The 14,351-nt window shown below is 49.0% G+C and overlaps 1 protein-coding gene and 1 long non-coding RNA gene across 19 annotated transcripts in view; one reads left to right on the top strand and one right to left on the bottom strand.

Moving 5' to 3' along the window:
- Positions 1 to 6,165: 6,165 nt before the first annotated feature.
- The window catches only part of GATAD2A (GATA zinc finger domain containing 2A), an 83,839-nt gene continuing 75,653 nt past the window's right edge, over positions 6,166 to 14,351 (bottom strand). For 9 of the 18 annotated variants that reach the window (XM_083421610.1, XM_083421598.1, XM_083421608.1 and 6 more), the window contains 3 exons: positions 12,190 to 12,482; positions 8,661 to 8,847; positions 6,166 to 7,414 (listed from right to left, as the gene is read on the bottom strand). In XM_083421610.1, coding sequence (XP_083277736.1) covers positions 7,281 to 7,414; positions 8,661 to 8,847; positions 12,190 to 12,482 — 614 coding nt within the window. In that variant the 3' untranslated portion in view covers positions 6,166 to 7,280. Of the gene's footprint in view, positions 7,415 to 8,660; positions 8,848 to 10,766; positions 10,855 to 10,912; positions 11,436 to 11,801; positions 12,483 to 14,351 lie in introns of those variants that run through there. The other 9 variants (XM_083421603.1, XM_083421599.1, XM_083421604.1 and 6 more) reach the window with 4 other exon arrangements.
- Positions 8,923 to 10,283, top strand: LOC310668668. Its single transcript, XR_014506776.1, has 3 exons — positions 8,923 to 8,948; positions 8,989 to 9,461; positions 9,673 to 10,283. It is a non-coding gene; the product is annotated as an uncharacterized lncRNA (long non-coding RNA).

The raw sequence follows: 14,351 nt of genomic DNA on the forward strand, positions 1-14,351 counted from the left end.
ATAAAATTATTATTATTGTTGTTGCTATTGTTATTATTACTATTATTATTATTATTTCTGGAGGCAGTGGAAGACAGGAACGCCTGGCGTGCTCTGGTCCATGGGGCCACCCGAAGAGCCCGATGCTACTAATTGACTAAACAACAAGCTGATTTCTGCATCGCAGGACGTCAGACTCAGTGCTGGATTTACGCAGAAGCTCAATAAGCTCTAGCCTAGGGCCCCGCTCTCTTGGGGGCCCCCAAAAATGGAAAGGAAAAAAACACTGGATGTAGATTTCCTGAATATAGGACAAAAAAACCAAATAAAATAAAACCTACATGCAGCAACCATGTTTTGTGTTGTGTAGGCTCTAATACTACTACTACTACTACTACTACTACTACTACTACTAATTTATTATTTGTACCCCGCCCATCTGGCTGGGTCTCCCCAGCCACTCTGGGCGGCTTCCAACAAAGATGAAAAATACACTAAAATGTCACATATTAAAAACTTCCCTGAACAGGGCTGCCTTCAGGTGTCTTCTGAACGTCAGGTAGTTGTTTATCGCTTTGACATCTGGTGGGAGGGCGTTCGACAGGGCGGGCGCCACCACCGAGAAGGCCCTCTGCCTGGTTCCCTGTAATTTGGCCTCTCGCAGTGAGGGAACCGCCAGAAGGCCCTCGGAGCTGGACCTCAGTGTCCGGGCAGAACGATGGGGGTGGAGACGCTCCTTCAGGTATACTGGACCGAGGCTGTTTAGGGCTTTAAAGGTCAGCACCAACACTTTGAATTGTGCTCAGAAACTATGCTGTAAGTAATGGGCCCCGCCTGCTTCCTAAAATACCACTGATTTGCTCATTTCTATATACAGCGGTCCCTTGGTTCTCAAACTTTAATCCCTTCCGGAAGTCTGTTCCAAAACCAAGCTTAATAATTATTTCACTATTAATATACTGTACTTCTTAATTGTATTTCAGTTCAACAATTATTTTGATAAAATACATATTTTGCTATGTGCAAATAGCTTGAGATACCTATGAGGTCCATAAATTACCACATAGCATATATTCAACACGAAAAACATCGACAATTTGTTGTTGACAAAGGACAGCTGGACATATAAAGGGCCCCATTACCTTCAGGAGCTCAGGGCCTCATCAAACCTAAATCTGGCCCTGATTGTAACTGAAATAGAAAGAGGGGAAGTTGCTTTTTTATTTAGCGCATCAAGCAGAGAACGGGCTTTCCTCCCCGCCCTCAGCTGATTTCTGCATCGCAGGGGGTCGGACTAGATGACCTGTGGGGTCCCTTCTCTTTCCGCAAGGAGACCATCAGCAGGGATTGAACCTGGGAGCTTCTGCATGCCCAGCAGGTGAGCAGCGGTCTCCCTCTACCAGCCACGCCACCCTGGCCCAGCTTGCTTTCCAGGAGAAAAGGATAAATTTGCACATGTGCAAAAAGTCTTAACAGGTTCAGGGAGAAAATTGTATGTTTGGTAATGTTTTGGAACAAGTTCAATGATAATTTTTTTTAAAAAAATTTATATCCCTGAATTAAGTTGTGTCCCCTTGTTTCTCAATCCGATCCTTTTCCATGGTTTTGTATGTTTTGTGGTATTTCATGCATTGTGTTTTGCTGTTATTTTATTGATTAGTTTAGTAATTTAAAAAAACTATTTAATGCTCTAGTTCATGGGGTCACGGAGAGTCAAACATGAGTAAGACAACTAAACAACAACATTTAATGATTATTTGCTGATAAAGGTAAAGGGACCCCTGACCATTAGGTCCAGTTGTGGCCAACTCTGGGGTTTCGGCGCTCATCTCGCTTTATTAGCCGAGGGAGCCGGCGTACAGCTTCCAGGTCATGTGGCCAGCATGACTAAGCCGCTTCTGGCGAACCAGAGCAGCACACGGAAACACTGTTTACCTTCCCGCCGGAGCTGTACCTATTTATCTACTTGCACTTTGACGTGCTTTCGAACTGCTAGGTTGGCAGGAGCAGGGACCGAGCAACGGGAGCTCACCCCGTCGCGGGGATTCGAACCACCGACCTTCTGATCTGCAAGTCCTAGACTCTGTGGTTTAACCCGCAGCGCCGTCCGCGTCTCTTTATTTGATATTTCGCTGTTTATTACATTCTAATGAATTACTGAATACTGCTTTAGTTGATACAAATTGTTTATTAAAATTTTTTGTTTTAATCATCACTTTTTTGTATTGGGTCAGATTGTTTATATTGTCTTATATTTGCTGTCTATTTTGTTGTTTCTTCAGCTCGTTATTCACCTTTCTATAGAAATATAGAAAGGCGGGATACAAATTAAAAGTGAAATGAAAATGAAATAATGTCTAACTTTATGCTGTCTTCAACCTGCTGTAGCAGTATTCCTTTATTATGCCCTTCAGTTTGTTTTGCACAAACACATATATACAATTTTATTTGATTTTTAAACCCCGATATTCCCATCAGCATCAGGCAGCATGGCCAGGGATTGTCAGGGATGATGGGAGTTGGAGTCCAACAATGTGAGGCAGTGTGGTGTAGTGGTTAGGGACTAGAGTACAAATCCCCCTTTGCAGCCATGAAGTTCACTGGGTGGAGCTTTGCCTCTCCCCGCCTAAGCCTACCTCACAGGATTGTTGTGAGGATGAAATGGGTAGGAGTAGAACCAAACACACGACCTTGAGCTCCTTGGAAAATCAAGGCAGTATATAAATGTAAATAATAATAATAGCAATGATAATGAATAAATAGCCTACCTCAAAGGGTTTAAATGACTCCTCCTCTGTGGAGACAGAAATTAGAAGCAGCCAGTCAGATCATCAAAACTTCTGATGTTACCAGAGAGGGACAAAGGGCAGATGAAATGAAACTGGGCTAAGGTACTGGATGCGTTTTTTTGGAGAGGGGTGCGTTCATTTGTTCTGGATTATTTTTAAATAGAGGGACGCGAGTGGCACTGTGCACTAAACCAGAGCCTAGGACTTGCCGATCAGGGCAGCGGTTCAAATCTCTGTGATGGGGTGAGCTCCCGTTGCTCGGTCCCTGCTCCTGCCAACCTAGCAGTTCAAAAGCACATCAAAGCGCAAGTAGATAAATAGGTACCACTCCGGCGGGAAGGTAAATGGTGTTTCCATGCGCTGCTCTGGTTCGCCAGAAGCGGCTTAGTCCTGCTGGCCACATGACCCGGAAGCTGTACGCCGGCTCCCTCGGCCAATAAAGCGAGATGAGCGCTGCAAACCCCGAGTCGGTCACGACTGGACCTAACGGTCAGGGGTCCCTTTACCCGTTTTTTAATTAAGTTTTAAAACCATACAAGGCAAGCCCTTGCCCTGCCTAGTTAGAAGTCCTTTTAGAGTTGGGAGAAGCCCTCAACATTCATCTAATCCAACGCCCTTCAGCGAAGGAATAAACAGTTTAAGGATGTTCTTACTTATTGTCGGTTCTTAAGATTTTTAATGCACTCTGTGCATGTTCAGAAATACTCGGAACAGGTTGGCTTGCCATATGCCAGGGATTCTTTAGCTGCGGTCCCTACATTGCAGAGGGTTGGGCTGGATGACCCTCAGAGCCCCTTTCCAACTCTACAGTTCTGTTGTGTTGAACTGGAACTAGCAAGGTTCTAGACTAGTAAACCCACTGAAATGAATAGGCAAAAATAAGCCACGTCAGTTTAATTTCTATGGGTCTGCTTGGAGTGGGATGACCTGCAGTTGAAAAATAGGTTAATTGGCTGGATGGAAATCAACTAACCCTGCTAGTCTCTTAGGCCCAGTATCCCTGAAGGAGCGTCTCCACCCCCATCGTCCAGCCCAGACACTGAGGTCCATCTCCAAGGGCCTTCTGATGGTTCCCTCCCTGCGATAAGTGAGGTTACAGGGAACCAGGCAGAGGGCCTTCTCGGTGGTAGCACCTGCCATGTGGAACGCCCTCCCACCAGATGTCAAGGAAATAAGCAAGTATTTCTGACTTTTAGAAGACATCTGAAGGCAGGGAAACTTAATATTTGATGCTGTATTTTGTTGGAAGCTGGGGCTGGGTATGAGAAATTTATTATTATTAGTACTATTATTATTATTATTAGAACTGAGGAGGTCCCCCCCCCCCAAGTTTGGGAACCACTGTTCTAGTCCTTAAGAGCAAATTGATAGGGCATGAGCAACACCAGTCTCTGATGACATTTCTCCAGGATGCAACGAGTTCAAAAACACCCCCCCCCCCCAATTTTCACCAAGTGCCTTCTAGATATATGTCACCCCCCGCCCCGTGTCATTCTTCAGGTCTGCAAACACCCCCCCCCCCAAATAAATTGTGCTATTGATTTTTCTGTAGCCAAGGAGGAAGGTTTGGGGATCAGTGCCTGCCAAAGGATGTTTATCCAGACTTGGGAATGGGGAGTTCAGGGAAATCTGGACGGCCGCAGACGGACCACCTTGGCTCTGCAGAATGCTGGCTAATTCCCAATGCTGGATCCGGTTCTTGGCTACCTGGGGAACACAGATTTTCTGTAAAGAACAACAGAGGATGCTGCCTTATACGGAATAAAAACAAGCACCTCCTCAGTGGCTCTCTGGGGTTTTTGGCACGGAATCCTTTGCAGCCCTATGTAGAGATGCCAGGGATGCAGCTGAGGTCAGATACAACCTAATGGTTTCAGGTGGTCTGTTCCATGTGTGATATCACTGGACCCTTTAGACAGCAGTGCCAGATATCGTGTGTGTGTGTGTCTGTTGAGCTAGGACCCGAGAGAGACCAGGGTTCGAATCTTCCCGTTCAGCCACCAAGCTTGCTAGGGGTGACCTTGCGTCAGAAGCGATCGCTCTCAGCCCTGGCCGACCTCGCAGGGTTCTTACGAAGGTGAAGATGGGGAGGACTCCCTCCCTTGAACTCCATGGGGGGGGGGGGAGAGAAGGTGGGATATTATAACATATAGACAGGTCCATGTAGAATAGTTAAAACCCAAATATCCACACTTGTGGGGAGGGGAAGAAGAAAGAAAGAAAGAGGAATTATAAGGAGCTTTTTATTACAATGCAACAGTCATAATCTGAAGAGGGGACCCCCCCTCCTCACTCCCACCCCCACCCCTGTACAGCAATGGTTGTTTTGTAATTTTTTTTTTTTGTATTTTTAAAAATTTATTTTAAATTAAGTATCTAACTTGCTGCTAACAAAATACCAGACTGGCTCCCCACTGCCCCCACCTGCCTGAAAAAAAAGAGAGAGGTTCAGCTGCATTAACCCTTCCCCACCCCTTCCTCTTTATATATAGATATATATATTTATATATTTATATAATTTTTATTTTTTATTTTGCAACGAACCCCTCTCCTATCAGCACTAGATCTAGTACCAACATGTTGTTAGGAATAAGTCATTTTAAAAACGGGGGCTGTAATTCCACCTCTAGAAAATAAAAGTTTTTTTTTTTAAACAACCTTAAAAACACAAAGAGGGAACAAACTGTAGGTGCTCCTTTGATTTTAAAGCTTGGAGTATTCTGTTTTTTTTGTGTGGGATAGGGGTGGGGAATGCAATTTAAAGCAAAAATAAAGGTTACCCAAGGTGCTACTAGAAATTAAACATTTGGGGGGGGCAGGGGGGAGAGAATTTGCTTGTTGGGAGGAGGAGAATGAAGTCTGGGGCACTGTGGTCAGGGTCTGGGTTGTGCTTTGAGGACAGCGACCAGCCCTGTGGAAAACTCTTCAAAGAGTACAAAGGCCGTTTTGCAACACCCCCACCAAAAAAAAACTGGTAGCAAACGGCGGCTGAGGGAGGCTCTATCTCGTGGCACAGCTGAATCAATTTTCTCTCCCACTCCCTTTTCTTAAAAAAAAGCGCCTCTCCACAAAATTTCCTTTTCCAAAATCCACCGGACCTTTTCTTTGCTCCAGGTTGCCTAAAACTGCATATGGCTCCTGGTGAACCAAAGTACAACTCCCCCCCGGCGGAAGGAGGAGAGGGGGGTGAGAGGGACCCAGTAGAGATTTAAAAATAAAAATTAAGAAAAAATTATACATCTCTTCTTCCTTGATCCCTGTTGGGATGTTTGAGGTGGGGAAGGGGCAAGAGAGGCTCGGCCCCCCTCCCCACAGTTCATTCTCTCCAGATGAAGGGAACTCCTTTTAAACTGTCCGGTAAAGTTTTCGGGCTATCAAATGTCCGGGGCAAAACATCTATCTGAGACAGGATCCTGTTTATTTCAAAGAAAGACAAGACAGGTGCGCCTCCGACCCCCCCCTTGACGCAACCCCCCCCCCCGCTGAGTCCTGTCGCTCCACATCTTCGGGGGCGGGGGGCGGAGAGTCCGTTTTGCATTTGTTCACAACATAAGTTATCAGCGGGTTTGTCTTTAATTAAAAAATAAAACCAATAACCCTAAGAAGCCACTCATGCCCCCTCCACCGCAACAACCCCCTCGCTGCTGCCCCCTCCGTTTATCACGTTGTCACCACGGGAATTGCGGGGGGGGGGGGGGGGCAGAGCAAAAACGAAAAAGGCAGGGCTGGAGCCAGTCCGTCCCCTTTGCGGATTTCTCTCTCCACAAGCGCTGGGTCCCAGTTCCACTTTCCGTGAGCGGGAAGAAGTACATCCTTGATCGCTAACGACCGTTGTACGATCGCTCAGAAACGGAAATAATAATAATAATAATAATAATAACGACAACGATAAAATCTAAAAAGGAACTAAAAAAAAAAGCGGCTTTTTTTTTCTTTAAAGGGGAGGATGGGAGGAAAGCAGGCGAGAAAGACAGACAGAGAGAGCAAGTTTCTTGCACAATTATTCCTCGTGCTGTACTACTGCTGGCTGGGGGGGAAAATGACATGTAACTTCCCCCCCACTGCAAAAAAAAAATGCTAATAAGAGAGACAAAATAAGTTTCAGGGTGTGTGTGGCCAGCAGGAAAGAATGATAAAGGGCGACTCTCCTCTCGAAGACAGCAGAACAAAAATGATAATAATGAAAATGCGAAAGTCCGGTTGCCTAATGTCCGTTGCAACCTCCCCGAGTGTCCGTTCCACCCTGCAGGGAAGTGTCGTTGCCCCCCTCTGCCGCCATTCCTTGCCAAGAGCGGCGCTGCTGGGAGCAAGCTTTTCCCTCTTGCGACCTTTGTAGGTGTGATCCGGGCGAGGCTTGAAAGCAGGCTTGCTGTCGTCGTTTTCCCCACCGGGTGGTGGGATGCTGGGCAGGTGGCGGAATCGAAGGTTGGGTTGGGGAGGGGGGGGGGAACTGGGGGGAAAAAACAAGAAGAAAAAGGGAGAAGTCTTCCACTCTAGGCGGAGGTTCCTGCGTTATTTCCACGTGGCAGACTGAGAGATGGATCGCGGGGGGATCATGTCTAGGAGGTACTCACGCTGGCGGTCGACAGCCGAGGCGGCAGTTTTATGCACAGCGAGACTGGGGTTGACAAAGTTCAGCGTCCCACCTGGAGGGAGGGAAGAAAGAATGGAAAGAGCGGGTCAGGGGGTGTGTGTGGCACAGCACACATCTGCACATACAGGGTACGTGGTAACTGACAACCGTTCCCGCTAATGGCAAACTCTGCCGGAGCGTGTGGATGGTTTTGGAGGCAAAGCTCAGTCGGTAGAGCACGAGACTATTAGGGACTCTTAACCTCAGGGTCAGAGGTTTGAGCCCCCCCTCGAGAAAGATTCCTGCATTGCAGGGGTTGGACAAGATGACCCCCGGGGTCCTTTTCAGCTCTACAATTCTACTATTCTATAAAAAAACATGGGGGGGGGGCAGAATGCAAGGTATCAAAAGGATCAGTTACTGAATCATATGTTCATTTATGCTGGCAATGTGAAAAAGCACAAACCTTTTGAGTCTGCGGTTTTTAAAGAAACCACTAACATGAAGGAGCGTCTCCACCCCCATCTTTCTGCCCGGACACTGAGGTCCAGCACCGAGGGCCTTCTGGCGGTTCCCTCACTGTGATAAGTGAAGTTACAGGGAACCAAGCAGAGGGACTTCTTGGTGGTGGCACCTGCCATGTAGAACGCCCTCCCATCAGATGCCAAAGAGATAAACAACTACCTGACTTTTAAAAAACATCTGAAGGCAGCCCTGTTTAGGGAAGCTTTTAATGTTGGATGCATTACTGTATTTTAATATTTTGTTGGAAGCTGCCCAGAGTGGCTGGGGAAGCCCAGTCAGATGGGCAGGGTATAAATAATAAATTATGAATTGTCGTATTATCCCTTTGCCTCCGAGCTACAGCCTCTCCCCCCCCTCAAGCCTCCCAAAAGACAATGAGATTCTTTTCATCCATATGCAAATGTGAACCAATCAATTAAAAATTGCTGGGCTGCATGACCCTTTGGGCCCCCTCCCAACTCTACAAAAAACACAAACAATCATAAATCAAAGTTTTAAAAGCAGGGCCCTGAGAAGCCACCGAAAGAGAGAGAAAGCGTCCCAGGAGGGAAATTCTGCAAGGCGGTTTGGAGTCCCAGAATGCTTTGCAAAAGGCACCAAAGAAGAGAGAGGGGAAGACGGAGGGAGAAGTAATGATTCTAATTAGAGGAATAGAGAAGCACCCTTTTCACCCAGGCGAAGAAAAGAGAAGAGAAAAGAGCCAGCCTTGCTCTGTTTGCTGGCTGGGCAAGGGAGCTCAGCCAGCGACGGCAAATATTTGTTTTTAAGAGTGTTCTCGAGAGCGAGTGGTCTACCTGCGTTGACGAGAGTCTTCTTCCAAGTGCAAGCACTTCCTTTGCCGACGGGTCTCTGAGCACGCTTACCTTGCCTGCCGCCAAGCACGGCCACACTGGAGGCGGCGTTCTGCAACTTGGGCGACGGGCTAAACGCATGCAACACTCCGCGGGGGGTGCTGGCGCTGCGGGGAAGCTGGCTGGAGGCCTGGGGAGGGAAAACGGGAAGAGAGGAGGGAGGTGAGAGAGGCTGGAGCAAAAGTCCTGCTCTCTGCCCAAGTGAAAACATTCGGCGTTTCCCAAACTCGGGTCTCTGGCTGTTTTTGGACTACAACCCCCATCACCCTAGTGCTCAGGGATGATGGGAATTGTAGTCCAAAACCAGCCAGAGACCGAAGTTTGGGAAACACTGTTCTAGATCCGTAAGGATGATGGAAGTTGGCCTCACACTGGAGATGCAGGCGGCTGGCTAGTGGAGTGTTTCTTGCACGGGCCGGCAGCATCTCTCCAGGGTGTCAGACTCAGGTGTCCCTCTGCCCTACTGTGGATCGGACCTGGGACCTTCTGCAGCCCTGAGTGGTGGTGCTCCAGGCAACACTCAGCCTACCCAAGTCCTAGGACCTTCTACAAGCGCGGAGTCATGGTCAGCCCCATAAAATCAAAGCTAAGATCCCAGCCCTCATTGTTTTAAACAGGCAGAGAGGAAGCTGCCTGACACCGAACCAAGCTGTCGGTCCCTATGACAGAGGTACACGTAGCACTTCCACTATACGCTGGGAGACACAGCTCTTTCCCCTGGTCCTGGGCACCCAAGAGAGGTGTGTGCATGTGTATCACCGTATTTTTCACTCTATAAGACGCACCAGACCATAAGACGCACCTAGTTTTTGGAGGAAGAAAACAAGGAAAAAAATATTTTGAATCTCAGAAGCCAGAACAGCAAGAGGGATCGCTGCCCAGCCTGCATTCTCTCCATTAGACAAGCACACATTTCCCCTTACTTTTTAGGAGGGAAAAGGTGCGTCTTATAGAGCAAAAAATACGGTATATTGTAGCTGGCATTGTCTCGAGAGACAATGGTGGGCATCTCCGGCGGTGGAACCAAACCACTGGTGAGCAGCAGCTCTCTGGGATGCAAGCCTGGGCAGTGTATCTGAAAGTCCTGGACTGCCCAGATGACAAGACCCCCCTCTCGGCCTCTCTGATGTGGTCCAAAGGAAATCAGAGCAAGACGGTGGACACCAGCTGGGCTGCAGGTGTTGCCAGAAGGAGGCGGACAAGACGTCATCCAACTGTTTTAGGGACTCTACTTCGGAATTGTGTAGGGTTTATTCCCGAGCCTTTTCTTCTCCCAAAGAAACCCCGCAAGGCAGCAGAGATTAAGGACCTTTCTTCTATTTAATGGGCTCCCTTCCCAGTGGACGACCCCCATCCGCCCCTCAATTCCCTCCACAGCATGTGCAGAGACTGCCTTCTGGGCCACTGGAGCCCCTCTTGGTCTCATCTGCTCCATCCACTGGAGCCGATCTTCGCATGCAGGAGAAACCCCTAACTGTGGGTTTGAGACCCATTGACTCCCCTCACCTGGTTTAGCTGGCCAGTCATTATACCCAGCCACCCCTCCCTATTTTAGGACCCACCCCTGTTCATATACGGCCTAGGACCCTCGTACCTACGGGACCGCCTCTCCTGGTATGCCCCACAGAGGAACCTACAGTCTGCAAATAAAAACATCCTGAAGGTCCCAGGCCTCAGAGAGGTTAGGCTGGCCTCAACTAGAGCCAGGGCTTTCTCGGCTGTGGCACCAATCTGGTGGAACGCTCTGTCACAAGAGATTTGGGCCCTGCGGGACTTGACATCTTTCCGCAAGGCCTGCAAGACGGAGCTGTTCCACCAGGCCTTTGGTCAGGGCCCAGCCTGACTCCCTCCTCTGGCAACCTGCACAGAATTTTGCTTAACGGTTGCCATTAATTTGATTTTAATTAATTTTTATAATGAAATGTTTTTAGAATGTTGGATTATTTGATTGTTGTTAGCCGCCCTGAGCCCGGCTTCAGCTGGGGAGGGCGGGATATAAATAAAATTTTTTATTATTATTATTATCTGATTGCAAATTGTATAAACTTATTTTATTGTTATTTATTTTATTACATTTGTAACACAGGAAACTGCTTCCTACCGAATCAGACCACTGCTCCATCGAGCTCAGTACTGTCTATACAGTGGTACCTCGAGTTACAAACGCTTCAGGTTACAAACTCCGCTAACCTGGAAGAGTTCCCTCGAGTTGGGAACTTTGCCCCAGGATGAGAATGGAAATCGTGTGCTGGCGGCCCAGAGGCAGCAAGAAGCCCCATTAGCGAAAGTGCACCTCTCGTTAAGAACAGTTTCAGGTTAAGAACGGACCTCCGGAACGAATTAAGTTCGTAACTAGAGGTACCACTGCACTGACTGGTAGCAGCACTCCTGTGTTTCAGGCAGGAAGTCCTTCTCAACCCTGTTTGGAAGCGCCAAAGATTGAACCTGCGATCTTTTGCTTGCAAGGCAGGTGGTTCTACCACTGAGTAGGGCTGGGCAATAGCTGGTTTGCAACATCGTGATATATTACCAGCTAAACATATACGATACATCACAATGTCTGAAATATTGTGCAGCTAGGTAGTGGCATTGGCTGGCTTCATGGTTTTTCCCACATTGTGATTTTTGCATAGCGCACACACCATGATTTGTGATATATTGCCAGGTCACAAATTATGAAACCACTAACATATGAACTTCAAACCAGTTTTCGACGATCTACCAATATACCAAAAGGGATCTGCCAAAAGGGACACGGGTGGCGCTGTGGGTTAAACCACAGAGCCTAGGACTTGCTGATCAGAAGGTTGGCGGTTCGAATCCCCGCAACGGGGTGAGCTCCTGTTGCTCGGTCCCTGCTCCTGCCAACCTAGCAATTCGAAAGCACGTCAAAGTGCAAGTAGATAAATAGGTACCGCTCCACTGGAAAGGTAAACGGCGTTTCCGTGCGCTGCTCTGGTTCGCCAGAAGCGGCTTAGTCACGCTGGCCACATGACCCGGAAGCGGTACGGCCAGTAAAGCGAGATGAGCCCCGCAACCCCAGAGTCGGCCATGACTGGACCTAATGGTCAGGGGTCCCTTTACCTTTACCAATCTATTGCCCAGCCCTACCATGGAGCCATATATCCCACCTTTTCCTCCAAGGAGAGCTCCAAGTACATGGCTCTCCTCCTCCAGGCCTCATCCTCCACAACAACCCTGTGAGGTTGGCCAATGATCTTGTATTTCTATACCACTGTCACCTGGCACAGGTGGGGAAATTGCTCTCCCCTTAGGCCTGCAGAACAAACTAACTGGAAAGCTAATTTGGATACAGCATGCTGCTGATAACGCCAAGGTTGCAGGTTCAGTTCCTGTAAGGAAGAGCTGCCTGTTCCCGCATTGCAGGGGGTTGGGCTAGATGACCCTCAGGGCCCCTTCCAATGCTTCGGTTCTTATGAACTAAAAGCAAGGGCAAGTGCCGTGTCCCCACCTGCTTGAGCGAGTGATGCTGCTGTGCGATCTGCTCGGGTTTGGTCTGGACGGGGGAGGCTGCCTGCTGCAGTATCCGCTGCTCGATCTCCTGCTCCTGCTGGAGGGCCTTGACGAAGGCGGCCTTCAGCCGGCTGGTGTGCTCGGCCTTCAGCGCCTTCTTCTGGTTCGAGGACATGCATGTCTCGCACATGATGGAGCCGCTCTTCTCCTCCCGCCACCGGCAGGTGAAGTCCGTCTTGCACTGGACGCATGTGTAGGGGTCCTGAGAGGAAGGGGCAGCAGAAACCTTGCCTGCAGGGAGAGGGAGAAACGGAGCAAGTCAGCCCAGAAGAAGAAAAAACAAAACAGGAGAGCCTTTCCCCACCCCCAACCCATCAATTGCCCAAAGTTGTGGGATGCACGCAGGTCACAGAATTGCAGAGCTGGAAAGAACACCCAAGTCCTGTTAGAAATTCGCCAGCTTGCGATAGGCATGTTCAAATATATAAAAGGATGTCACATGGAGGAGGGAGAAAGGTTGTTTTCTGCTGCTCCAGAGAAGCGGACACGGAGCAATGGATCCAAACTACAAGAAAGAAGATTCCACCTAAACATTAGGCAGAACTTCCTGACAGTAAGAGCTGCTCGACAGTGGAATTTGCTGCCAAGGAGTGTGGTGGAGTCTCCTTCTTTGGAGGTCTTTAAGCAGAGGCTTGACAACCATATGTCAGGAGTGCTCTGATGGTGTTTCCTGCTTGGCAGGGGGTTGGACTCGATGGCCCTTGTGGTCTCTCCCAACTCTATGATTCTATGATGCCCAGGCACTAAGATGGCACCTGACTCTCCACCATCTGGAAGTGCCTGCCTGGGGATCCTCGGACCTGGACGGTTTTCGCACACTGATACCACATCCTGTAGAAGTCTCTCTGTTAAACTTTATTTGCACAATCAGAATGCATTTCAGGAACCATAATGCTTTCACTGCGCAGGAGCAGTCAGGATGGAATGGGCCAATAAATATGTGGGCTGGCCCTGGATTCTTCTTTAAGTTCTCAAAGTTCTTAACCAGGCTCAAGGTTGACATCTGAACTAAAAAAAAGGTAAAGGTACCCCTGCCCGTACGGGCCAGTCTTGACAGACTCTAGGGTTGTGCGCCCATCTCACTCAAGAGGCCAGGGACCAGCGCTGTCCAAAGACACTTCCGGGTCACGTGGCCAGCGTGACATCGCTGCTCTGGCGAGCCAGAGCCGCACACGGAAACACCGTTTACCTTCCCGCTAGTAAGCGGTCCCTATTTATCTACTTGCACCTTGACGTGCTTTCGAACTGCTAGGTTGGCAGGCGCTGGGACCGAACAGCGGGAGCGCACCCCGCCGCGGGGATTCGAACCGCCGACCTTTCGATCGGCAAGCCCTAGGCGCTGAGGCTTTTACCCACAGCGCCACCCGCGTCCCAGACATTTAACTAAGCCAGTTTAACTAAGACGTTTAACTAGCCAGACGTTTAACTAAGAATCAATCATGGTCAGTCCAACATTTGAAAAATAAGACTTTAGAGCCGCCTTGCCCCCCAATGGTAACTGGACATTCCTTTCTGGCAACTGCAACCTTGGTTCAAGGAGACACTTGGTGCCTAGGTGACAGAAACCTCTGCTTGACGGCCTCAAGGAAGGAGAGCCCACTACCTTCTGAGAAAGTCTGTTCCACTGTTGAACAGCTCTTGCCCTCAGAAAGTTCTTCCTAATGTTCAGTTGGACTCTCCTTTATTGTCATTTGTAGGGTTACCATACGCCCGGGGAAACCCAGACAGGCACGTCCTCTTTTTGGAGGCCCAACATGTCAGATGGGCATTGTCAGGGAACTGCCATCAGTGCCAGAGGGAGAGAGCAAAATCCAGAGGGATTCCAGAGAGCGTCCAGGGATTGGGAGAAGCAGCCCATCTTCTGGGGAAGAGAATCAGCGTAGCACCAGTGGAGAAGGGGGGCAGATGGGGGAAGCGGCGAGGCGGTCCCATGACTCCTTGCCTGGCACCAGCGGGGAGAGTAGGGGTCCTCCGCTGCCCGCGCCCTCCTTGCGCAGAAGGCTTTCGCGCAGAGAGAGTAGGAGGAGACTAGGCGTCAAAGAGCTTCTTTGCTGGAAGAAGTTTAAGAAACGCCCACTGACGGATCCTGCCAGCGATTGA

This window comes from Podarcis tiliguerta, assembly GCF_965153285.1.
Source record: "Podarcis tiliguerta genome assembly, chromosome: 18".
NCBI lineage: Eukaryota > Metazoa > Chordata > Lepidosauria > Squamata > Lacertidae > Podarcis > Podarcis tiliguerta.